Source organism: Anomaloglossus baeobatrachus, chromosome 5 (genome assembly GCF_048569485.1).
Source record: "Anomaloglossus baeobatrachus isolate aAnoBae1 chromosome 5, aAnoBae1.hap1, whole genome shotgun sequence".
NCBI lineage: Eukaryota > Metazoa > Chordata > Amphibia > Anura > Aromobatidae > Anomaloglossus > Anomaloglossus baeobatrachus.
This window is the reverse complement of record NC_134357.1, coordinates 205024004-205048509: the sequence shown is the minus strand read 5'-3', so window position 1 is coordinate 205048509 and position 24506 is coordinate 205024004. Positions and strand designations below refer to the sequence as shown.

Here is a 24506-nt window from a genome sequence, read left to right as displayed (position 1 = left end):
TTTTTGCAGCGATTACAGCTGCAAGTCACTTTGGGGTATGTCTCTATCAGTTTTGCACATCAAGAGACTGAAATTCTTGCACATTCTTATTTGCAAACAGTTCGAGCTGAGTGAGGTTGGATGGAGAGCGTTTGTGAACAGCAGTTTTCAGCTCTTTCCACAGATTCTCGATTGGTTTCAGGTCTGGACTTTGACTTGGCCATTCTAACACCTGGATACGTTTATTTGTGAACCATTCCATTGTAGATTTTGCTTTGTTTGGGATCATTGTCTTGTTGGAAGACAAATCTCCGTCCCAGTCTCAGGTCTTTTGCAGACTCCAACAGGTTTTCTTCAAGAATGGTCCTGTATTTGGCTCCATCCATCCTCCCATCAATTTTATTCCTGTCCCTGCTGAAGAAAAGCAGGCCCAAACCATAATGCTGCCACCAGCATGTTTGACAGTGGGGTTGGTGTCTTCAGGGTGATGAGCTATGTTGCTTTTACGCCAAACATATCGTTTGGCAATGTGCCCAAATAGTTCGATTTTGGGTTCAGCTAACCAGAGCACCTACTTCCACATGTTTGGTGTATCTCCGAGGTGGCTTGTGGCAAACTTTAAACAACACTTTTTATGGATATCTTTGAGAAATGGCTTTCTTCTTTCCACTTTTCCATAAAGGCCAGATTTGTGCAGTGAACGACTGATTGTTATCCTACGGACAGACTATCCCACCTCAGCTGTAGATCTCTGCAGTTCATGCAGAGTGATTATGGGCCTCTTGGCTGCATCTCTGATCAGTCTTCTCCTTGTTTGAGATGAAAGTTTGGATGGATGGCCGGGTATTGGTAGATTTGCAGTGGTATGATACTCCTTCCATTTCAATTTGATCGCTTGCACAGTGCTCCTTGGGATGTTTAAAGTTTTGGAAATCTTTTTGTAACCAAATCCGGCTTTAAACTTCTCCACAACAGTATCACGGACCTGCCTGTTGTGTTCCTTGGTCTTCATGATGCTATCTGCGCTTTAAACAGAACATTGAGACTATCTCAGAGCAGGTGCATTTATACAGAGACATCATTACACACAGGTGGCTTATATTTATCATGATCAGTCATTTTAGGACAACATTTGATCATTCAGAGATCCTCGAACTTCTGGAGTGAGTTTTTCTGCATTGAAAGTAAAGGGGCCAAATAATATTGCACGCCCCAATTTTCAGTTTATTCTTTTTTACAAAAGTTAAAATAAGCAATAAATATCGTTCACCTTCACAATTGTGTCCCACTTGTTGTTGATTCTTCACCATAAAATTTAAATTTTTATCTTTTATGTTTGAAGCCTGAAATGTGGGAAAAGGTTAAAAAATTCAAGGGCGCCGAATACTTTCGCAAGGCACTGTACTTTCACTTACAGATTTGTGATGTGCGGTGTCTCATAGACGCCTGACATCACTAACCTAGGGCTTAGTGGCAGCTATGGGCTGCCATTAACCCTTATTACCCCGATTGCCATTGCACCAGGGTAATCCGGAAGAGCTGGCTCCAGCGCCAGAATTGGCGCATCTTATGGATGCGCCTCTTCTGGGGCGGATGTGGGATGCTATTCTTAGGCTGGAAAGGGACAAATAACGATGGCCCTTCCCACCCTAATAAAATTAGCCCTCAATTGTCTGTTCTTCCTTGGCTGTATTCGAAAAATGTGTGTGTGTGTGTGTGTGTGTATATAATTATTTAATTATTTTTTTTTTTAAAATAAATCAAGTAATTTAAAAAAAGAAAAGTGTTGGATACCCTCTATTTTTCATAACCAGCCAAGGTCTAGCAGACAGCTGAGGGTTGCAGCCTGCAGCTACTGCTGTTCCTGTGCTGGATTTGAAAAATGGGGGGGAACCCCACATCATTTTTTATTTTTTTTTTTTTTATCCCCCAAAAATTAAAAAAACAGCAATCCAAGCTATCGCTCTGTGAAGCTACTCTATCTGTTCTTTCTTATTATCCATCTAGCTATTATTTCTATATTTTTTTTCTATCTATCATCTGTTCTAGCTATCTAGCCATTATCCTATCCTATAATATTTTGTTTCTCCTTTAAAAAACGCAATAACAAAAATGCACCTACATTACAAGCGTTTTCTTTTTTTTTTTTTCTTTTCCATTTCCAGGCTCTCTGTGACAAGGTGCAGTTTTGGTTGCAGTTTGAGTGCAGAAGAAACTGTAGCATGCGCATGTAACCTAAAACTTTAGACACAATGCTGGAAATCTGTCTAACCCCATACTAGTTTAGACTTAATGGAGCTGTGGTAGGATTTACCTTTGTACTTTTCCAATAGTTGCCTATGTGGCATCATTATACATGGTTTGCTGTCTAAATTCTTGGTCGTTGCATGTTGCCTCCTATTTCTGACATTGTTTAGTCCATTGTTGGGTTAACCTTGATTCTCCTTTTGAAAACTGAGCTCCTTTGTCATGGAAAGCTCATAGTTCCTGTCATTCATTAATATGTCCCTGTCTTTGATCATTTCAATGAAGTCTGTTTCCTCTTTTTTCCTTAGATTTTGTTTTATGACGTGGATTTACTGTGTTCCAGCTGTTCCTTTTTGATGTGTGCCCTTCTGCTGGGTTTTTGCTCTGAAGATGGATGTGTGTAAACTTTTGCCAAATACAATCTAGGATACTTTTGGTTATGGGCTTGTTGATTGCTGTGGTGCACGGATGACCTCTATAGGCAGCACCTGACTTCTGGATACACTTTATTAACCATGGTAAAACTTGCAAACCCTCTTTATACGGAGTGGATTTTGGAAGCTATACAAAAGGTTAAACGGCAAAAGCAACGTCCATCAGAGGAACGGATTTGTCATGCTGTGTGTGTTTCTCATGGGCTTGATAGAAGATGTGTCCTTGAGCAGTTGGAGCTCGGAGTTCAGGATGGGTCAGTGCTAAAAGTTCTTAACAAAGGGGTGGCTTCTTACAAGGACCCAGAAAACACTGGACGCCTTACAACCCCCCCACCTAGTCATTTGCCTAAACCAAACAAGGGACATTGGACAGCAAGTGCAGACCTGCGGAGTGTGGATTGGAATAAACTCCTTCATAGGGCGATTGAAGGACTGCAGGAGTCTAATGGATCATCACTGAAGAATATTGAGAAGTATTTGCGCGGCCAGAATGATTTGACTGGAATTGTTTTGAACCCTATATTCCAAAGACGATTGCGTCTTGCCGCAAAAAGGGCAGTTAACAATGGAAGACTGCTAAAAGATGGTCCACAGTATAGGATTAACTATGGAGGTCTGGGTGGAAAAGGTTCTTCTAGATATTGCGGTTCTTCCACCTCCTTGCTACCCTCAGTTAGTCTTCTCCCTCATGAAAAAGACCAGGTAAGTGGACTGGTAAAATTTTTCTTTCCACCTTTTGTAACAATGCTGTCACTGGGTGGTCTCAGGCAACAACGTGATGCCTTCTGAGTCCATGTTGTTTGCTTTAGGATGATACTAACTCTATGAAGTGTTCTATGTCTAGCTGTTTAATATTTTTATGATTGTTGTATGAAATAAATGTGCTGGCCTGCAATCACATATGAATCATGTAGCTGATGCAGCATTTTTCCTATGTTAAGCGTAACACTTGTTAAAGGGGTGGTCCTTCTTGACAGCTAAATTGCCCATCATAAAATAAAAAAACCTATTGTTACCCTCCAGAACAGTGCTACTCCTCCCATGCCAACGCTGCCTCACAGGCATGTGACCACTGCAGCCGATCAGCAGTCTTTACCATACCTCCCAACCGTCCCGGATATAGCGGGACAATCCCGATTTTATACGTCAGTCCCGTTCTCATGCCCGGGAAGCTCTCTGTCCCGCAGTGCAGTGAGACGCAGCTGCCACGCCCCCGCACTCTGCCGACCATGCCCCCTCCGGATGCCTGCCACACTCTCTGGATGCCTTCCTGGGCATCTATACTGCTGGCCACGCCCATTTGCGGTCGTCCACGCCCCCTATCTATGCTGGACACACACTCCTCGGATGCTCTCCTTGTCCCCTCCTGCTGCTCTCGAAGCTGGCCACGCCCCCTCTGCCTGCCCCCTCTACCCAGGATGCTGCTCACATGTGACCGACTCATCTGCACAGCGGCTGCTTCAAAACCGTCAGATCTGCAACTGAGTTAAGTGCACCAGCAGCAGGGAGAGTGCAGTGTGCCTGCAGCAGGGAGAGAGCAGTGTGCCTGCAGCAGGGAGAGAGCAGTGTGCCTGCAGGAGGGAGAGAGCAGTGTGCTTGCAGGAGGGAGAGAGCAGTGTGCTTGCAGGAGGGAGAGAGCAGTGTGCTTGCAGGAGGGAGAGAGCAGTGTGCCTGCAGGAGGGAGAGAGCAGTGTGCCTGCAGGAGGGAGAGAGCAGTGTGCCTGCAGGAGGGAGAGAGCAGTGTGCTTGCAGGAGGGGAGAGCAGGGGAGAGTCCAGGACTTGTCTTCTCAGGTCCCCCCTGTGCCTGCAATATTAAAAGCAGACAAACAGGGGACTCAGAGAAAGCAGGCAGAGGAGCTCTCAGGCTCTGGTGCTGCAATGCTGCCAGCCTGTGCCCTCAGCGCCCGCCAGCCTGTGCCCTCAGTGTCCCTCACCCCCCCCAGTGCTGCCAACCTGTGCCCTCAGGGCCCCCCAGTGCTGCCAACCTGTGCCCTCAGGGCCCCCCAGTGCTGCCAGCTTGTGCCCTCAGTGCCCCCCAGTGCTGCAAGCCTGTGCCCTCAGCGCCCCGCCAGCCTGTGCCCTCGGCGCCCCACCAGCCTGTGCCCCAAGTGCTACTAGCCTGTGCCCTCAGCGCCCCGCCAGCCTGTGCCCTCCGCAGTGCTGCCAGCATGTGCCCTCAGTGCCCCCCGCAGTGCTGCCAGTTTATACCTTAAGCACCCTCCAGTGCTGCCAGCTTGGGCCTTCAGCGTCTTCCACCACTGCCAGTATGTATGCCCCACAGGCCACCACTGTCAATATGTAGGCTCCACAGGCCCCAGTAATGTGTATGTATAGGAAATCATTGCAATGCAGGCAATTCGTTCCACAACTTGTTAAATGTCCCATCCTGGTCCCCTGTTGTGCCATTCCACACATGCACAAACTCACACAAACACACACACAAGCACGCACATATTATATGCTCACCTTAACTTCCGTTCCATCGCCGGCCTGCTGGGACTTGCTGTTCGCTAGCATGGGCTGTGTATCGGGTGCCATGACGACGAGGGAAGAACTTCCGCACCCAGAGCTCTGACGTCAAAGGCAGCAGCCTCTGATTGGTCAGCGCGCTGCGTTTGAGTAGCGTCTGACAACGGAAGTTCCTGTTTCATCGCCGATGGTTACCGATACACAGCGTGGAGCGGCGAACTACAGGACCCAGGAGGCTGGCGATGGAACGGAAGGTACACATGTTATACTCACCTTACCTTCTGTTCCATTGCCGGCCTCCTGGGTCTTGTAGTTCGCCGCAAGGATTCCTTCCTCGTCGCGATGCATCGGCGAACTACAACTATGTGCGCACGTTGCGTTTTTTTCCCGCGTTAACGCTGCGTTTTGAACTGCAGCATTTCAGTGCCAAATTGCATGTGTTCTGCTCCCCCAGCAAAGTCTATGGGAAGTCCGAAAATTCAATGCGCACGCTGCATTTGTAAGCGCAACGTTTTGGATGCCAAAAATCGCTGTGGAAAAAAAAGCAGCATGTCACTTCTTTTGTGCGTTGTAGCTGCGTTCTCCTCATTGAAAAATCATGATGTGGGTCAAAACGCAACCAAAATGCACTTGGACTGTATTTTTGTTGCGTTCCGCATGCTTTTTTGACAAAAAAAAACGCAGGTCTTTTCAGTCTCTCTCTGTCAATGTCGGTCGGTTGGTCTCTTTTTCTCTGTCAGTTGGTCGCTCTGTCTGTCACTCTGTCTGTCACTCTCTGTTTGTCGGTCGGTCTGTCTCTCTGTCGGTCAGTCTCTTCCCCTCTCTCATACTCGCCGATCACAGGCGAGGCGCTGCACGGCTGTCACACTGCTCTGGCGGCTTTTCCTCTTTTGAAAATGCCAGCCGCTCATTATTCCATCTCATATTCCCTGCTTTCCCTGCCCACCGGCGCCTAAGATTGGTTGCAGTTTGACACACCCCCACACTAAGTGACAGCTGTGTCGCTGTAACCAATCACAGCCACCGGTGGGCGGGTCTATCATACAGTAAAATAAATAAATAATCTTAAAAAAACTGTCCTCCCCTCCCCCCCCCCCCCAATTTTGCTTCCAGCCGGGGTAAAGCCACAAGGCTGAAGGCTGGTATTCTCAGGATGGGGAGCTCCACATTATGGGGAGCCTCCCAGCCTAACAATATCAGCCAGCAGCCGCCCGGAATTGCCGCATCCATTAGATGCGACAGTCCTGGGACTCTACCCGAATTGCCATGGTGTGGTGGCAATCGGGGTAATAAGGCATTAATGGCAGCCCATAGCTGCCACTAAGTCCTAGGTTAATCATGGCAGGCGTCTCCCCGAGATATCTACCATGATTAACCTGTAAGTTAAAGAAAATAAACACATACACCCAAAAATCCTTTATTTGGAATAAAAGACAAAAAAAAAACCCCTCTTTCACTATTTTATTAAATCCCCAAACACCCCTCCAGGTCCGACGGAATCCACATGAGGTCCCGCGACGCATCCAGCCCTGCTACATGAAGCGGACAGGAGCGGCCACAGACCACGATTGCTCTCTGTCAGCTCCACGCAGCAACTGAAGTGAGCCGCACGATCAGCGATGACATCACTCAGGTTACCCGCGGCCACTGCTGGATCCTCCAACTGTGACAGCAAGTCACCCGAGTGACTGAAGTGAGCTGCGCGATCAGCGATGACATCACAGGTGAGTTGCGGTCTCAGGTGGAGGACTCCAGCTGGCTGCGGGTAACCTGAGTGACTGCACCGCTGATGGCGCTCCTCACTTAAGTCACTCAGGGGATTTGCGGTCACCGGTGCGTCCTTCAAGGGTGACCGCTAACCAGGACGCGATACACAGACAGAGCCGCGGGATGACAATGAAGTCGGGTGAAGTTCATCTGAGTTCATTCTCATCTCGCAACTCTGTCTGTGTCTGCTGTCAGCGGGCATATAACAGCGCTGAATTGACTGGGGAACGCACTGTCAAAAATGCATCCAAAACGCATGAGTTTTGAGTGCTTTTTTTATTTATTTATTTTTTTTTTTAATTTTTACAAACGCAGTGTTTACATTTGTCCAGTCTGCCAGAGGGTGTGTTCTTTTCCGCACTGCACAGAACGCAACGTGCGCACATACCAAGCTGAGGTCACACTGGCATATCACATGTGATGCGATATGCTAATGACCCTCGGCTCCTGCTGTGCTGTGAGCGTGAGCCATTACACTGTGATCTGATACTGCCATCGGATCACAGCTGAGGAGGAGAGGGAGGGATTAAGGATCTCAGGCGTTCAGTTGGGATGAGCCCTGGGCTATGCTGTCTTTCTAAAGGCGACTGGATCAGCGGACGAGAGCACCCACTGACCCCCGTGTCTCCACAGGAGAGCACCCACTGACCCCCGTGTCTCCACAGTAGAGCACCCACTGACCCCCGTGTCTCCACAGGAGAGCACCCACTGACCCCCGTGTCTCCACAGGAGAGCACCCACTGACCCCCGTGTCTCCACAGGAGAGCACCCACTGACCCCCGTGTCTCCACAGGAGAGCACCCACTGACCCCCGTGTCTCCACAGGAGAGCACCCACTGACCCCCGTGTCTCCACAGGAGAGCACCCACTGACCCCCGTGTCTCCACAGGAGAGCACCCACTGACCCCCGTGTCTCCACAGGAGAGCACCCACTGACCCCCGTGTCTCCACAGGAGAGCACCCACTGACCCCCGTGTCTCCACAGGAGAGCACCCACTGACCCCCGTGTCTCCACAGGAGAGCACCCACTGACCCCCGTGTCTCCACAGGAGAGCACCCACTGACCCCCGTGTCTCCACAGGAGAGCACCCACTGACCCCCGTGTCTCCACAGGAGAGCACCCACTGACCCCCGTGTCTCCACAGGAGAGCACCCACTGACCCCCGTGTCTCCACAGGAGAGCACCCACTGACCCCCGTGTCTCCACAGGAGAGCACCCACTGACCCCCGTGTCTCCACAGGAGAGCACCCACTGTCCCCCGTGTCTCCACAGGAGAGCACCCACTGTCCCCCGTGTCTCCACAGGAGAGCACCCACTGTCCCCCGTGTCTCCACAGGAGAGCACCCACTGTCCCCCGTGTCTCCACAGGAGAGCACCCACTGTCCCCCGTGTCTCCACAATTGGAACAATCAGAACAGTAAGTTGCCTGTATTCACTAATTCCTCCCATTAACCAAAAGCACAGTATTATTAGATATTTTATCTAATAGAGCGGCTCTGTCATGAAGTCTGCAGTTTTGTACATGGGGCAGATTTTAAGGGGACAGATCTGCCAACAGAATTTTGTGGTTTAAAATATTCTAGATTAAAAGTAACACGGCCAAGTTTGCATTTATATTTTAATTTACTACTGAGAAATAAATCTATGTACCATATTTTTCGTTTTATGAGGCGCACCGGATTATAAGACGCACCCCAAATTTAGAGCTAAAAAAAGGTAAAAAAAATGGGGTCCGTCTTATAATCCGGTGTTCTCTTACCGGAGGGGGCCAGCAGTGGTGGTGAAGCGGGACCACAGGAGGCAGAGGTTTTGCTGGCAGCCACGGCGGGTTAGTAGCGTCAGCCGCAGCGGGTCCGTGGTGACAGCGGCGTCCGTGGTGGGAGCCGCGGCGGCTCCGTGGCAGCGGGTGACAGGTGGAGCAGGCCGGTGAAGTAAGTGTCTCAGTGTGTCCGCGGTCCCACTTCAAATGATGGCGCCTGGAGCTGTGCATGCGCAGATGGAGCGCTCATCCAAGAGATCCATGTGCGCACGCGCTGACTCCCGGCGCCATCATTTGAAACTGGGACCGCGGACACACTGGGATACCAGCCGCACGCACGGAGAGCCAGCCGGCATCAACGGGCACCCGGCTGCCCGCCCGCCCGCCTGCACGTACAGAGAGGCAGCTGGCACCGACGGGTAACCGGCTGCCCGCACGCACAGAGAGGCAGCCTGCACCGACGGGCACCCGGCTGCCCGAACGCACGTACAGAGATGCAGCCGGCACCTACGGGCACCCGGCTGCCCGCCCGCATGCACATCCGCCCGCCCGCATGCACAGAAAGGCAGCCAGCACCAACGGGCACCCGGCTGCCTGCACGCAGCCACAGGCACCCCGCCACCAGAACGCACCCGGTCGCCGCACAAACGGCACCCCGGTAAGCTGTATTCAGATCTTAAGATGCACCCCTCATTTTCCTCCCAAATTTTTGGGAGGAAAAGTGCGTCTTATAATCCGAAAAATACGGTATATTTTTTAATTATTGTTTCTAAAACAATGATTGTCATTGCTGACTGGGTGTGGTAAGAGGCGTGGCCTAAAATATTGCCGCGGCGTGCTCTGCGCGCCGCAAACTTTCCCTCTTTCCGTTCTTTAAAAGTTGGGAGGTATGGTCTTTACTACTCTCTCTCAAAGCGGACTTCCACTCTGAAATGCTGCAGTCAAGTAGTGCCCACAGCAATCATGTGACCTAAAAATGTCACGTGATTATTGAGCGACACAATGCTCTTCTGGGAGGCAAGTGTGTGTGTGTGTGTGTGTGTGTGTGTGTGTGTGTGTGTGTGTGTGTGTGTGTATATGTATATATAATTTTTTCTTTTTTTTTTATTTTATGACGGGCAATTTACTGGACAACTCCTCTTAAGCAAATAGAAGAATCTTTTAAAGATGTTTGTGCATTTATAATACTTTATTACTGTGTTGTGAACACTCTGCCACATTGCCATCAGTCTCTGCTCCTAATGGGGCTAACAAGCTCATACCTTGAATGAAGTAAAAATAAAACATAAACGTCATTCGATTTTTTTTTTTTCTTTTTTCCCTCACGTTGGCAGTGCTTTATTAATTTAAAGGGGTTGTTCGCTTTTAGGACAACCCCATGTCATTCCCCGTGTTTGCCCCCATTAAAATAAAAAAAACCTATACTTTTCTCCTGTCCTGGTGCCATTCCAGCGGTCTTGGCACTCGCTGTCTTGAGGCTCACATGAGGTTGCTACGTCACACAAGCCCTGCTCCCAATCACTGCCAGCTTCCCTCTCCCCATCTTTGGATGTATAGGTAATTAACAGCAAGTGAGTGGCGAGCCACAGCTCACTTCCTATCGATTTACTTATGTGTCTGAAAGCGGGGACAGGGAAGTTGATGCTGATTGGACTAAGGCTCGCGTGACGTAGCCACTAAATGTGAGTCTCAGGAAAGCGAGTGCTAAGACCGCTAAAAGGGCACCTGCGCAGGAGGTAAATATAAGCTTTTGTATCTTTTAAAGCACCAATTCAGGGTTATTTTTACTGCTGGAGTGGTGCTTTAAATGTAAGTCCTCTACCACCCTTCTTATGTTCACCCTTTGGCTTCATCCTTTTTGGCGCTACTCTGGCCCCATGGCACCATCTTTTGACTAGAAGGTGTGACTGGCTGGAAGTCAAAAGTTACGTCACAAATAAAGATGCGTGAATAGTGAATAATTTCTATTGTGTATTTGTACCAAATTACAAACCTAATGGGAAACTCAAAGTTCTGGAGGACCTAGGAAGTAGACATGGAGGGCTGTAAAAATACTGCAATGGATGGAAAAGTTCTGAAACTGAATGGGAACAGCATGGAGAAAATAACTGCTGGTTTCTGGGAATAATGTTGTCTGAGTATTACGGAGATTATGACAGGAGAATTTATACTTACAGCTTCCCCCATGGCTGTCGCACTGCTTCCTGATCCGATCATTAAAGGTTGTGGAGTGTAAAAATAAATTGGAAAAAATGTTACGGGTCACCTGTATTTTGATACCAAGTGCAGATAAAGCAGACAGCTACAGGCTACAGCCCCCAGAGTTGTCTCTGCTGTGTATCAAAATACGAAGGACCCCATGTATTTTTTTTCTTTAATTCTTTAAATAAACAATTTAAAAAAAAAAAAAAAAAAAGTTGTGAGGTCCCCTTCTGTTTTCATAGCCAGCCAAGATAAAGCGGACAGCTGGAGACTGGTATTTTCAGGCTGGGGAAGCCCATGGTTATTGGAGCCCCCAGCCTAAAAATAGTACCCCACAGCCGCCCTAGAATTCTCACATTTAATGGGTGTGCCAATTCCGGCACTTTATTACCCGACTCATCCCGTAGCCCTGGAGCGGTCATAATCGGGTAATGTAAGGGTCAATAACAGCTATGAATTGTCAAAAACTCACAGCTGTCGTCAAGCCTGAGGTTAGTGATGGGGAAGGGTTTATGAAACACACCCTTCCATTACCCTGTAAGTCAAAAGAAATAAATGCAGAGAAAATTCCTTTTTATTTAATAAAAAAAAAAAGAAAACCCCACCCTCTTTCTCCAATTTATTAAGCCCCCAAAATATTCCCGGTCCAGCGTAATCCACAGACACGACGTTTCACTACATTAGAAAACGTGACCTCGCACTACGGTGTAAGGGACTCCCTGATGGAGCCGCAGCTGTGACGTCAGGAAGTTCACCTGATGTAACAGCTGACTGTTCACACGGTACCCCAGCTGTGGCCTCAGGTGAACTGACCTGAGATGAACTAATGGAACTCAGTGACCACATCTTAGGTGATTTCATTGAACTCCAATGCCGTTTTAGAATATGTGCACACATTGAGTATTTGGATGCATACGTTTCTGCACCAAATTGGTAGCTCCTGGCAAAAAAAACACAACAAAACTGCATCAAAATGCATGTGGTATTGGTGCAGTTTTTTGCCAGTCAATGAAGATTTGATGCAGAAATGTCTGCAACCAAATACTCAATGTCAGCAACACATAATCCACTAATCCGGCATTGAACTTAATGACTTTCCCCTGAGGTCACTAGTTCCGAAGCTGTGACCTCAGGTGTCCTGACCTGAGGGGAACTCGTTGAACTCCATGACCTCACCTCAGGTGAAGTCATTGCCTAATCTGGCATTGCGTTCAATGTGCTGCTCACATTGAGTATGTGGTTGTATACATAAAGTTGAAACCAGAAGTTTACATACACTATCTAAAAAGACTCATATTCATATATTCTCTATCTCTCTCATTATTCTGGCATTTGGCAAATGTAAATAATTTATGGTAATCCTAATTGACCTAAAACGGGAGAGGTTTATTCTGATTTGATGTCGGATAGTGAGAAAAACATGCATGTGTGTCTTTTTTTGATCGTGTGTTAACTTCTGGTTTCACCTGTATCTGCATCTCCTGGCAAAACAAACTGCACAGATACCGCATGTGTTTTAATGCAGTTTCAGTACGTTTTTTTTGCCAGGATCTGCAGATTTGATGCAGAAATGTCTCAATGTGCGCAAATCGCCTAATTTGGTAATCTGGCAACGGTTTTTAAAATTGTATTTAATTTAAAAAAAAAAAACACGCATGGGGTTCATCGTGTTTTGATACACAGCCAAGTAGAAGAACACAGCTGTGGGCTGCAGCCTGTAGCAGTTTGCTTTATCTGCGCTGGGTATCAAAATATGGGGGACCCCACGCGTTTCTTTTTCCAATTATTTATTTATTTATTTTTAAACTCCTTTCCAGGGACCCAGACAGCTAGTGTGAGGGCAACGAATCACAGACACTGGTACAGATGGTGGGCAGGGGAAGCAGTGCATATTCATGAACTTTAATGATCGAACCCAGAAGCAGTGTGACAACTGCAGGGAAACTCTGTATTATGCTCCTGCTTTTAATGACTGTTTGTTTGGTTTGTTTTTTGTTTTTTTTACTCCCAATTACAGTAATTGGCAAAGATCCCTGTGTTGGGCAAGTAATCCCTGCTTATTTAGTGCCTGAAACTCAGGTGCCAAACATTTGGGTGAATGTACTCGAAACTCAAGAGGCGAGGAGCAAAATACTCAGAGTAACTGATATTGCGAATACCTTAATATTTGTGAGAGTAATGAATAGTGCAGAGTATATTCACCCATCACAAGTCACAAGCGTTCAATGCAACTCTGAGAGCCAAAACAAGGCTTTCAGAGTTGCATCAATTTGTGAATTTAGGCGCAGTTTTTGAAACGCTGGAGCTGCTATCAGGTTACAAATTGAGAGCGCTGCTGGCAACATATGAAGACTGCAACAGGTGAGTATTAGACGATGGCAGGACACTTAAATTTAATTCACTACTCCAGCGGTGAAATAAAATCAACATTGGAGTGGTGTTTCAATAAATATATATTATTATTATAATGTTTGATTTCACGAGGCTTCAGGGATGTGGTTTATAGAGCAAGAGGAACAAAGCTATTACATTTTATGTATTTAATTTGGTAATTTTATTGTATTAATTAGGTAACCCTATTCTTCATGCAAAATGAGGTCTTAAAGGGACCCTGTCAAGTGCAATATGCACTCAGAACCAAAAGCAGTTCTGGGTACATATTGCTAACCCCTGCCTAACTGCCCATGTATCTAGTAGCATCGATAAAGAGATCTTTAGAAAAAGTATTTCTACAGTGCTGACCAAAAGTATTGGCACCCCTGCAATTCTGTCAGATAATACTCAGTTTCTTCTTGAAAATGATTGCAATCACAAATGCTTTGGTATTATCTTCATTTAATTTGTGTTCAATGAAAAAAAAATAATACATTTTGTCATAAAGCCAAATTGGATATAATTCCACACCAAACATAAAGGGGGTGGACAAAAGTATTGGCACTGTTTTGAAAAATCATGTGATGCGTCTCTAGTTTGTGTAACTAACAGCACCTGTAACTTACCTGTGGCACCTAACAGGTGTTGGCAAGAACTAAATCACACTTGCAGCCAGTTGACATGGATTAAAGTTGACTCAACCTGTGTCCTTGTGTGTACCACATTGAGCATGGAGAAAAGAAAGAAGACTAAAGAACTGTCTGAGGACTTGAGAATCCAAATTGTGAGGAAGCATGAGCAATCTCAAGGCTACAAGTCCATCTCCAAAGACCTGAAAGTTCCTGTGTCTACGGTGCGCAGTGTCATCAAGAAGTTTAAAGTCCATGGCACTGTGGCTAACCTCCCTAGATGTAAAAGGAAAAGAAAAATTGATGAGAGATTTCAACGCAAGATTGTGCGGATGGTGGATAAAGAACCTCGACTAACATCCAAACAAGTTCAAGCTGCCCTGCAGTCCGAGGGTACAACAGTGTCATCTCGTACTATCCGTCGGAGTCTGAATGAAAAGGGACTGTATGGTAGGATACCCAGGAAGACCCCACTTCTTACTCCGAGACATAAAAAAGCCAGGCTGGAATTTGCCAAAACTTACCTGAGAGAGCCTAAAATGTTTTGGAAGAATGTTCTCTGGTCAGATGAGACAAAAGTAGAGCTTTTTGGAAAAAGCCATCAACATAGTTTACAGGGGAAAAAAAAGAGGCATTCAAAGAAAAGAACACTGTCCCTATAGTCAAACATGGCAGAGGTTCCCTGATGTTTTGGGGTTGCTTTGCTGCTTCTGGCACTGGACTGCTTGACCGTGTGCATGGCATTATGAAGTCTGAAGACTACCAACAAATTTTGCAGCATAATGTAGGGCCCAGTGTGAGAAAGCTGGGTCTTCCTCAGAGGTCATGGGTCTTCCAGCAGGACAATGACCCAAAACACACTTCAAAAAGCATTAGAAAATGGTTTGATAGAAAGCACTGGAGACTACTAAAGTGGCCAGCAATGAGTCCAGACCTGAATCCCATAGAACACCTGTGGAGAGATCTCAAAATTGCAGTTTGGAGAAGGCACCCTTAAAATCTCAGGGACCTGGAGCAGTTTGACAAAGAACAATGGTCTAAAATTCCAGCAGAACATTGTAAGAAACTCATTGATGGTTACCGGAAGCGGCTGTTCGTAGTTATTTTGGCTACAGGTTGTGCAACCAAGTATTGGGCTAAAGGTGCCAATACTTTTGTCTGGCCCATTTTTGGAGTTGTGTGTGAAATGATCAATGATTTGATTTTTGTTTCATTGTTTTTTGTGTTTTTTAATTGAAGACAAATTAAATGAAGATAATAATACCAAAGAATTTGTGATTGCAATAATTTTCAAGAAGAAACTGAGTATTATCTGACAGAATTGCAGGGGTGCCAATACTTTTGGCCAGCACACTAAATATCTTTTATCTTATGCCAATAAGCGCGGGGACTAGTCCCAAAGGCGTTATATCCCCCGATTTTATTCCGCCCTGTTATGTTAGCATGCCCACAGGAGCATACTAACATGGTATTCAATTCAGCGTCACCAGCCGTGCCACGCGTACCTGTGTTCGCTGTGATCACTCGTCCCTGGCACTTCCAGTCATGTCCACTAGACCTCTCTGAAGCCTGGATGTGTACACCCGGCTTCATACTGCGCATGACCGGAAGTGCCCGGCATTCAGAAGCGCGGTCACAGCGAACACAGGTACACGCTGCACCGCTGGTGATGCTGAATTGAATAACCTATTAGTACGCCCCTGTGGGCATGCATGATAAGAGGGCGGACTAGTCAGGGAATATAACGCCCTTATGTCTCGTTCGCACGCTCATTGGCATAAGATTAAAGATCTTCAGAAATACTCTAAAGATCTCTATCTATGCTAGTTTATACAGGGATGGTTAGGCAGGGATTAGCAATATACACCCAGAACTGCTCGTGGTTCTGGATGCATATTGCACCTAACAGGCTCCCTTTAACACCTCCCTGGGATGCTAATCCTAACTGCTCCATGTAAATGGACTTGAGGCAACTTGCAGGAGATTCTTACAGCAATAATATCCTAAATGGATGTTAAAAAGTGTCAAAAGCATTGTTGCTTCACACGTCTATTCTGAAATATACACAGCAAAATGGAAGAAAAAAAATCAGCATTTTTTTTTAAATGTGAGCAGCATGATAATATTCTTCATACAATTGTACCCATGGCTGGATGGGGACTGAAATTCAGCCATTGCATTTGAAATTACACAGGCCCAAGTTGCCTCCCACCCTTTTTCATCAGATGGGGGGTCTCTACTATGAATATTATTTTCTGCCATTGGGGGAAATAGAATTGGGCTGCAAGACCAATAAAACCTCCTCTTCATGCTAAATAATATGATCATTTAATACCACCCCATAGTAAAGGTACCGTCACACTAAGCAACTTACCAGCGATCCCAACAACGATAGGGATCGCTGGTAAGTTGCTAGGAGGTTGCTGGTGAGATGTCACACTGCGACGCTCCAGCGATCCCACCAGCAACCTGACCTGGCAGGGATCGCTGGAGCGTGGCTACACGAGTTGCTGGTGAGCTCACCAGTGACCAGCCCCCAGCGCTGCGTGGAAGATGCTGCGCTTGGTAACTAAGGTAAATATCGGTAACCAACCCGATATTTACCTTGGTTACCACCGCACGGAGCTACACGTGCAGAGAGCAGGGAGCAGCGCACACTGAGCGCTGGCTCCCTGCTCTCCTAGTTACAGCACACATCAGGTTAATTACCCGATGTATGCTGCAGCTAAATGTGCACAGAGCAGGGAGCAGCGCACAATGCTTAGCGCTGGCTCCTTGCTCTCCTAGCTACAGCACACATCGGGTTAATTAACCCGATGTGTCCTGCAGCTACATGTGCACAGAGCAGGGAGCAGCGCACACCGCTTAGCGCTGGCTCCTTGCTCTCCTAGTTACAGCACACATCGGGTTAATTAACCCGATGTGTCCTGCAGCTAAATGTGCACAGAGCAGGGAGCAGCGCACAATGCTTAGTGCTGGCTCCTTGCTCTCCTAGTTACAGCACACATCGGGTTAATTAACCCGATGTGTCCTGCAGCTAGCTACATGTGCACAGAGCAGGAGCCGGCACTGACGGTGAGAGCGGAGGAGGCTGGTATCGAAGGTAAATATCGGGTAACCAAGGACAGGGCTTCTTGGTTACCCGATGTTTACAGTGGTTACCAGCCTCCGCAGAAGCCGGCTCCTGCTGCCTGCACATTTAGTTGTTGCTGTCTCGCTGTCACACACAGCGATCTGTGCTTCACAGCAGGACAGCAACAACTAAAAAATGGCCCATGACATTCAGCAACAACCAACGACCTCACAGCAGGGGCCAGGTTGTTGCTGGATGTCACACACAGCAACATCGCTAGCAACGTCACAAAAGTTGTTCGTTAGCAGCGATGTTGCTAGCGATGTTGCTTAGTGTGACGGGGCCTTAACGAATAATGTCAACATTACAGATCATTACCAAACGTGACTACCAACATTACAATCAATACTGCAATTTAAGGGACAAGCGCCACAAGACCATAACCACATATTACCAATCTCTCCACTAGTGATACCACCATAATGACCAAAACTAGAGGTGGGCGGACTCACGAAAACCTGGGACTGGCGGGACCCTGCTCTCTTTTAAGAAAAAAAATCCAGATCCACCCCCATATATGTCTATGGGTAACAGAATCCAGAGATTAAAAATGGTGGTAGAAAGGATAGAGGAATGGGAGCGCATGTGGTGGACTTAACATGGCTCCGGCATGGCTGTAGGCTGCTCCCAGGCCTCTCATTCACTGCCTGGGCCGCTGATTACAGTCAGACACGCCCCCCTTCCCGAGTGGCAGCATGTCAGTTGACTGCATTCAATCACATGCGCCAGGACAGCCGGTGGGCAGGGGAGCAGTGTAATTAAAGGAGCCCATACACTCAAGCATCTAGCATGAGCCTAGAATGTATGGGCTCATTCCAGGTTAATGGGTGTGGTGATGTTTCCTCTCATCCACCATAATCATGCAAGGCAGGGCTTCAACACCCCCCACTCCCCCTTTCTGGGGGTCTCACCTGCAGACACCCGCTTCTATTATAAACAGCTCCATGCCCATTTGGAGTTAGAAAAAGAATGTTTATTCTGGCTGGAAACATCGGACGACATTTTTGAACACACCCCTATCATGTGTTGAAATGACATTTTCCTGGCAGGAGCCCATACACTCTAGCATGTACTGTCAGTATCGTGGTATAAATAAAATAATTGGTGCAGGTTCTCCACGGTGTTCTGATACCCAGCACAGATAAAGTCCATGGCTACAACCCCAGCCCTGCGCTTATCTTGGCTGTGTATGAAAAGAAGAGGAACCGCTTTCGGCTTTTTTTTTTTTTTTTAAATAAATAAATAAAAAACACATACGGTTCCCCCCAATTTTGATACCCAACCAAGGTAAAGCCAGCTGGGGTCTGATATTCTCAGCCTCCAGAAGCCCGGACTTGTCGCATGCGTTAGATGTGACAAGCCTGGCACTTTGCCACTGCACCAGGGCATTCAGGAAGAGCTGGGTAATCTGGGTAATAAGGGGTTAATAACACCCCACAGCTGCTACTAAACCCTAGATTAACCCCTTAACGACCGCCGATACGCCTTTTAACGGCGACAAATTAGGGTACTTCTTCCTTTCTGCCGCTTTTTAACGGCGGTCGGAAAAAAGGGTCTAGCGCCCCCCAGAGTCAGAAAATTTCCGGGGTCTCAGCTGCCGGGGGTAGCTGAGACCCTGGAGATCATGATTCTGGCCGGTTTTTCCGGTCCCCGCTCACCTGATGACCGGTATACACCGTATACCGATGATCAGGTTACAGTAAATGACCGCGCCGGTAAAAAATGATTTATCTCCCATTTGGCATGATCAAACATGCCAAATGGGAGATAAATCTTTTTCCCGGTTCCCTCCGGTCCCCTCGGTATCCCCAAAGTGCCCCCCCGACCCCCAACCCCCTCCCGAAAATCCAAGATGGCCGCGCGCACCGGCGAGCACAGCAGCGCGCCGGCCGCATTTCCCCCTTTCCTATGGTTTCTGTCGCATGTGCCATAACACATGCGACAGAAACCTGCTCCCCAGGCCCTGCCGGGTCCCCACCTATCCCCCCGGTTTTCCCCGGTGTCCTACATACCTATCGGAGCGCTGATCCCCCGCGGCCCCCTCCTCCGGCTCCTTCACAGCAGACGCCGGTCACATGTGCCGAGCAGCTGACAGCTTCCTGTGTTCAGGACGCTGGCTGCTGCTGCTGCTCGGCACACTGCAGCTGTGACCCAGGGAGGGTGGGTGCAGATTCATTGCACCCACTCTCCTCAAATGGAGGGTCCTCACACCTAGAAAATGGGGAATACGTTCCCTGAACGTGTCCCCCATATTCTAGAAGGTCCAGAGTCGACGTGGGACGTCCAAATGGATTACAGCGGATTTTTTTTTTCTTTTCTTTTCAATAAATTGGTCAATCAGGGAATGTTTTTGGGGAGTGGTTTTTCAAATTTTTTTTGTTAATTTTTTTTATTACTGTTAATTAGTTATGTCGGGTATCTGATAGACGCCGTGACATAACTAATTGCTGGGCTTGATGCCAGATGACATTACACACCTGGTATCAACCCCATTTATTACCCCGTTTGCCAACGCACCAGGGCGCGGGATGAGCTGGGGCGAAGCGCCAGAATTGGCGCATCTAATGGATGCACCACTTCTGGGGCGGTTGCGGCCTGCTATTTTTAGGCTGGGAAGAGTCCAATAACCATGGCTCTTCCCATCCTGAGAATACCAGACCCCAGCTGTCAGCTTCACCTTGGCTGGTGATCTAATTTGGGGGGACCCCACGTTTGTTTTGTTTTTTTAATTATTTATTTATAAATAATTAAAAAAAAAAAAAAACAGCTTGGGGAGCCCTCCAAATTGATCACCAGCCAAGGTGAAGCTGTCAGCTGTGGTTTGCAGGCTACAGCTGTCTGCTTTACCCTAGCTGGCTATCAAAAATAGGGGGGACCCCACGTCATTTATTTTAATTTTATTTTTTTTCTTTTTGGGCTAAATACAAGGCTAGGCACCCTTTAGTGCCACATGAAAGGCACTAAAGTGCGCCAGCTTAGAATATGCAGGGGGGTGGGACGTTATATATGTTTGACATCTATCCATTCATCCACTGTAGCATTTTAGGCTGTGTGCCCACAATCAGGGTTTGCAGCGTTTTGGACGCAGAGTGTTTTCCCTGCGTCCATAACGCTGCGTTGTGCAGTAGAAGCACAGTTGAAGGATTTTTAGAAATCCCGTGCCCACTGTGCTTCTTTTCTCCGCAGCATAAACCAACCTGTGGCGCAGCTTCCCGAGCCTCAGCATGTCAATTTATGCTGCGGAGATGAGTGTGCTCTGCAGGTAGCATAGAGCTCCACAGCAGCCTGAACCCAAATCGTGGGCATGGGCAGCTGCGTTCTCCCGTGGACAACACTCACATCTCTGCAGGAAGGCTGACACTGTGTACTGGACGCCGTGTCGCTGGATCATGGCCACATAGCCTAAAAGAGAGAAATTAGTTGCTACAGCAACATTTTTGTGAAGTACCTGTGGATTCAAAATGCTTACTATACTTCTGAATAAAATCCTTGAGGGGTCCAATTTCCAAAATGGAGTCACTTGTGGGGGGTTTCTAATGTATAGGTACCCAAGAGGCCCTGCTAATGTGACATGGTGTGCGCAATTTATTTCAACTTTTCCAAAATTCAAATGGTGCTCCTTCCATTCCAAGCCCTCCCATATATCCAAACAGAGGTTTTTGGCCACATATGGGGTATCCCTGCGCTCACAAGAAATTGGATAACAACCTGTGGGGTCCACGTTTTTGTTGTTGCCTCTTGAAAAAGTGAGAAATGTGATGCTAAAGAAACATTTTTGTGAAAAAAATGAAAATTTTCAATATGGCAACCTAAGCTTATCAAATTCTAAAAATGAAGTATTCGTGGATTCAAAATGCTCAATATACACCTAGATAAAAGCCTTGAGGTTTCTTGATTCCAGAATGGGGTCACTTGTGGGGGGCCTCCACTGTTTAGGCACTTTAGGGGCTTTCCAAATGCGACATAGCGTCCACTAATTATTCCAGCCAAATGTTCAGTCAAATTGCACTCCTTCCCTTCCAAGACCTGCCGTGTGCCCAAACAGTTGATTTCCACCACATATAAGATATCACCAAACTCAAGAGAATTGAAGAATACATTTTATGGTGATTTTTTTCCTGTTACCCTTGTGAAAAAAAAGCTACCTGGTTGAAGTAACAATTTTGTGGTAAAATTTTATTTTTTTATTTTCATGGCTCAACGTTATAAACTTCTGTGAAGCACCTGGGGGTTCAGGGTACTCACCAAACATCTAGATAAATTCCTTGAGAGGCCTAGTTTCCAATATGGGGTCACTTGTGGTGTTTTTTTGCTGTTTACGTACCTTAGGGGTCCTCCAAATGCAACATGGTGCCCGCAATCTTTTTCAGCCAAATTTCCTTTCCAAAATTCAAACATTGCTCCTTTCGTTCCAAGCTCTCCCATTTGTCCAAACAAAGGTTTCAGACCACATGTGAGGTATCACCGCGCTCATAAAAAAGTGGGTAACAAACATTTGGGTCAAATTTTTGGAATTACCTCTTGAAAAAGTGAGAGAATTGATGCTAAAGCAACATTTTTGAGAAAAAAAATTACAATTTTCAATATGACAAAGTAACGTTATCAAAATCTGTGAAGTACCTGTGGGTCCAAAATGCTCAGTATACCCCTCGATAGAAGCCTTAAGGGGTCTAGTTTCCAAAATGGGGTCACTTGAGTGGGGTTCTTGCTGTTTAGGTACCTTAGGGGATCTGTAAAAGCAACATGGTGCCCGCAATCTGTTTCAGCCAACTTTGCTTTCCAAAATTCAAATATTGCTCCTTTCATTCCAAGCCCTCCCATTTACCCAAACAAAGGTTTCTGACCACATGTGGGGTATCAGCGCGCTCATAAGAAAGTGGGTAACAAAGTGTGAGGTCCAATTTTTGGTGTTACCTCTTGAAAAAGTAAGAAAATTAGTGCTAAAGTAACATTTTTAGGTAAAATGTTAATTTTTATTTTTTTTCATTCCACATTACTTTAGTTCCTGTGAAGCACCTGAAGGGTTAATAAACTTCTTGAATGTGGTTTTGAGTACCTTGAGGGGTGCAGGTTTTAGAATGGTGTCACTTTTGGGTATTTTCTGTCACCCAGGCCTCTCAAAGTCACATCAAATGGGATGTGGTCCCTAAAAAAATGGTTTTGTAAATTTTGTTGAAAAAATGGGAAATTGCTGATGAACTTTGAACCCTTCTAACTTCCTAACCCCAAAAAATTTTGTTTCAAAAATTGCGCTGATCTAAAGTAGACAAGTGGGAAATGTTATTTATTAACTATTTTGTGTGACATAACTCTCCGGTTTATGGGCATAAAAATTAAAAGTTTGAAACTTGCAAAATGTTTAATTTTTTTGTCAAATTTCAGATTTTTTCACAAATAAAATAAAAAAATATCATCCTAAATTTACCTCTAACATGAAGCCCAATATGTCACGAAAAAACAATCTCAGAATCACCGGGATCCATTGAAGCGTTCCAGAGTTATAACCTTATAAAGTGACACTGGTCAAAATTGCAAAAAATGGCCTGGGCATTAAGTACAAATCTGGCTTCGTCCTTAAGGGGTTAATGATGGCAGGCATCTGAGACATCCCCCATGATTAAGTAAACAAACACTAAAAATAATCCTTTACTTGGAATTAAATACTTAAACCCACCCTCTTACACTACTTTTATAAGCCCCAACACCCTGAGGTCTGACGTAATCCACACGAGGTCCCATGACGATTCCAGCTCTGCTACATCTGAATCTCACAGGGAGCGCCACAGAACAAGACTGCCTGCTGTGAGCTCCAGAGAATGAATGAGCCCCGATGAGCGATGGCTGCAGGCAGACGCCGTCACACAGGCTGGGGGCGCGTCTGACTGCAACCAGTCACAGAGGCCAGGCGGGCCGGTGAGTGGGGAAAGCTATGTATATGAAATGAGCGACCCAGGGAGGCCACAGGAACAGAGTACAACAGCGCAGGACCAGCATACAGCCGGGTTGGAGCTTGGGTAAGTATGAAGCAGTCGCTTCATTCTTATTTTCTTTATTTTTTCCTTTTATTTCTTTTTTTCTTGAGTGCCGGATCAAACACCCGGAATCCCGGGCCAGGGTCCAACACAGGGCAACTTTGAAACCACGCAGATCTGGACTTTTACCACCTCTACACAAACCATATAATATATAAGCAAAAGGCTCCAAAATAACATACATTTGGTAACGTGGGTATAGATTCTACCGAATCCCCACATGTGGCACAAACTCATCACTATGATATAGGAAAAAAGAACATTGAGTTTGTATAGTGCAAAAAGATACAAAATGTTTTATTCAGACACAAGGTGTCTCAGGCCCATCATATGTATAACACTAGGGATTCATGATATACAATACAAATTTAAAAAAAAAAAAGTAAGAGTGAGAAGATATCAACATACAATAGCTCCATATTGGACTATGCACATATTAAACATAGTATCACCGAATCCCATGTTACAAAATATACCCTACCCTTGATATTCATTGTAGGTTATCTACCAGCAACAATGGTGAAGTTAAATATGGAGGCCGGTCACTGGAGTATAACCTCAGACGTAACCTCATAACGCCCAATGTACGTTTCGATATATTGGTATTAAATCTTCATCAGGGGAGAGGCATCCTACTTGTCTTCCAATATACCGGGTTTAAATAGCAGCGGTAAAAAGTATCCGGAAGTCTCAGAATGGCGCTCGCGCTGACGCACCAGTGAAGTCCCGCGAGACATTAGCAATCACGTCATAGTCTCACATGCGCGGAAGCGAGGACGCGTAACCAACGCTCCCGCGCAGGCACGAGACTTCTAGACAGCGTCTGTCACAAGCAGGAAAAGTTCTGGAGTCAGCGAGTTCGCACAAAGACAGCCAGTAATACAGAATGATGTAAACAATGTAAAATAAAAAGATCCGTTATACAGATGATGATAAAGACTGTGCCACTATATGCAGTATTCATAATATATATCTTCTCCTTATGTTGTGATCTTTTGGTCAATGTTTATTCATCCTTTATTTTTTTTATGAACCTCAGTATTAGCGCACATTATTATTGCCTACGAATAGGAAAACAAATAAACCTAGTGTCATTAGAGGACCGAGGTGAACTTATAAAGGTTAAAACTAAAGGATGCAGATGAGGGAGAAAAACAGCACCACAAATTCAAACAGAGACCAATCATAAAAACCTTTTTTCAAAAAATACGTATACACATACACTTTATATGTATACTAATATTTATATGCACCACATTTTATATATATATATATATATATATATATATATATTATACGCTCACAAAAATGGAGCATAGCTTACAGACTCATTGAGTCCCCTAGGGACCAGGGTGTCCAGAGTCACTATCCATTTGGTCTCGCACTGTGCCAGGCGCTTTTTGAGGTCACCTAAAGTGCCTGGGTAGTGTTTTAAAGGGGTTATCCGGCTTATTTTGAGGTTTTTTCATTATTACCCTAT

At 46.1% G+C, this 24506-nt stretch overlaps 1 protein-coding gene across 2 annotated transcripts in view; it reads left to right on the top strand.

Moving 5' to 3' along the window:
* Positions 1 to 24506, top strand: part of KAT6B (lysine acetyltransferase 6B) — a 745545-nt gene that overhangs the window by 27820 nt on the left and 693219 nt on the right. For both annotated transcript variants that reach the window (XM_075349101.1, XM_075349100.1), the window contains exon 2: positions 2535 to 3362. In XM_075349101.1, the coding sequence (XP_075205216.1) occupies positions 2742 to 3362 (621 nt within the window). In that variant the 5' untranslated portion in view covers positions 2535 to 2741. The remainder of the gene's footprint in view (positions 1 to 2534; positions 3363 to 24506) is intronic.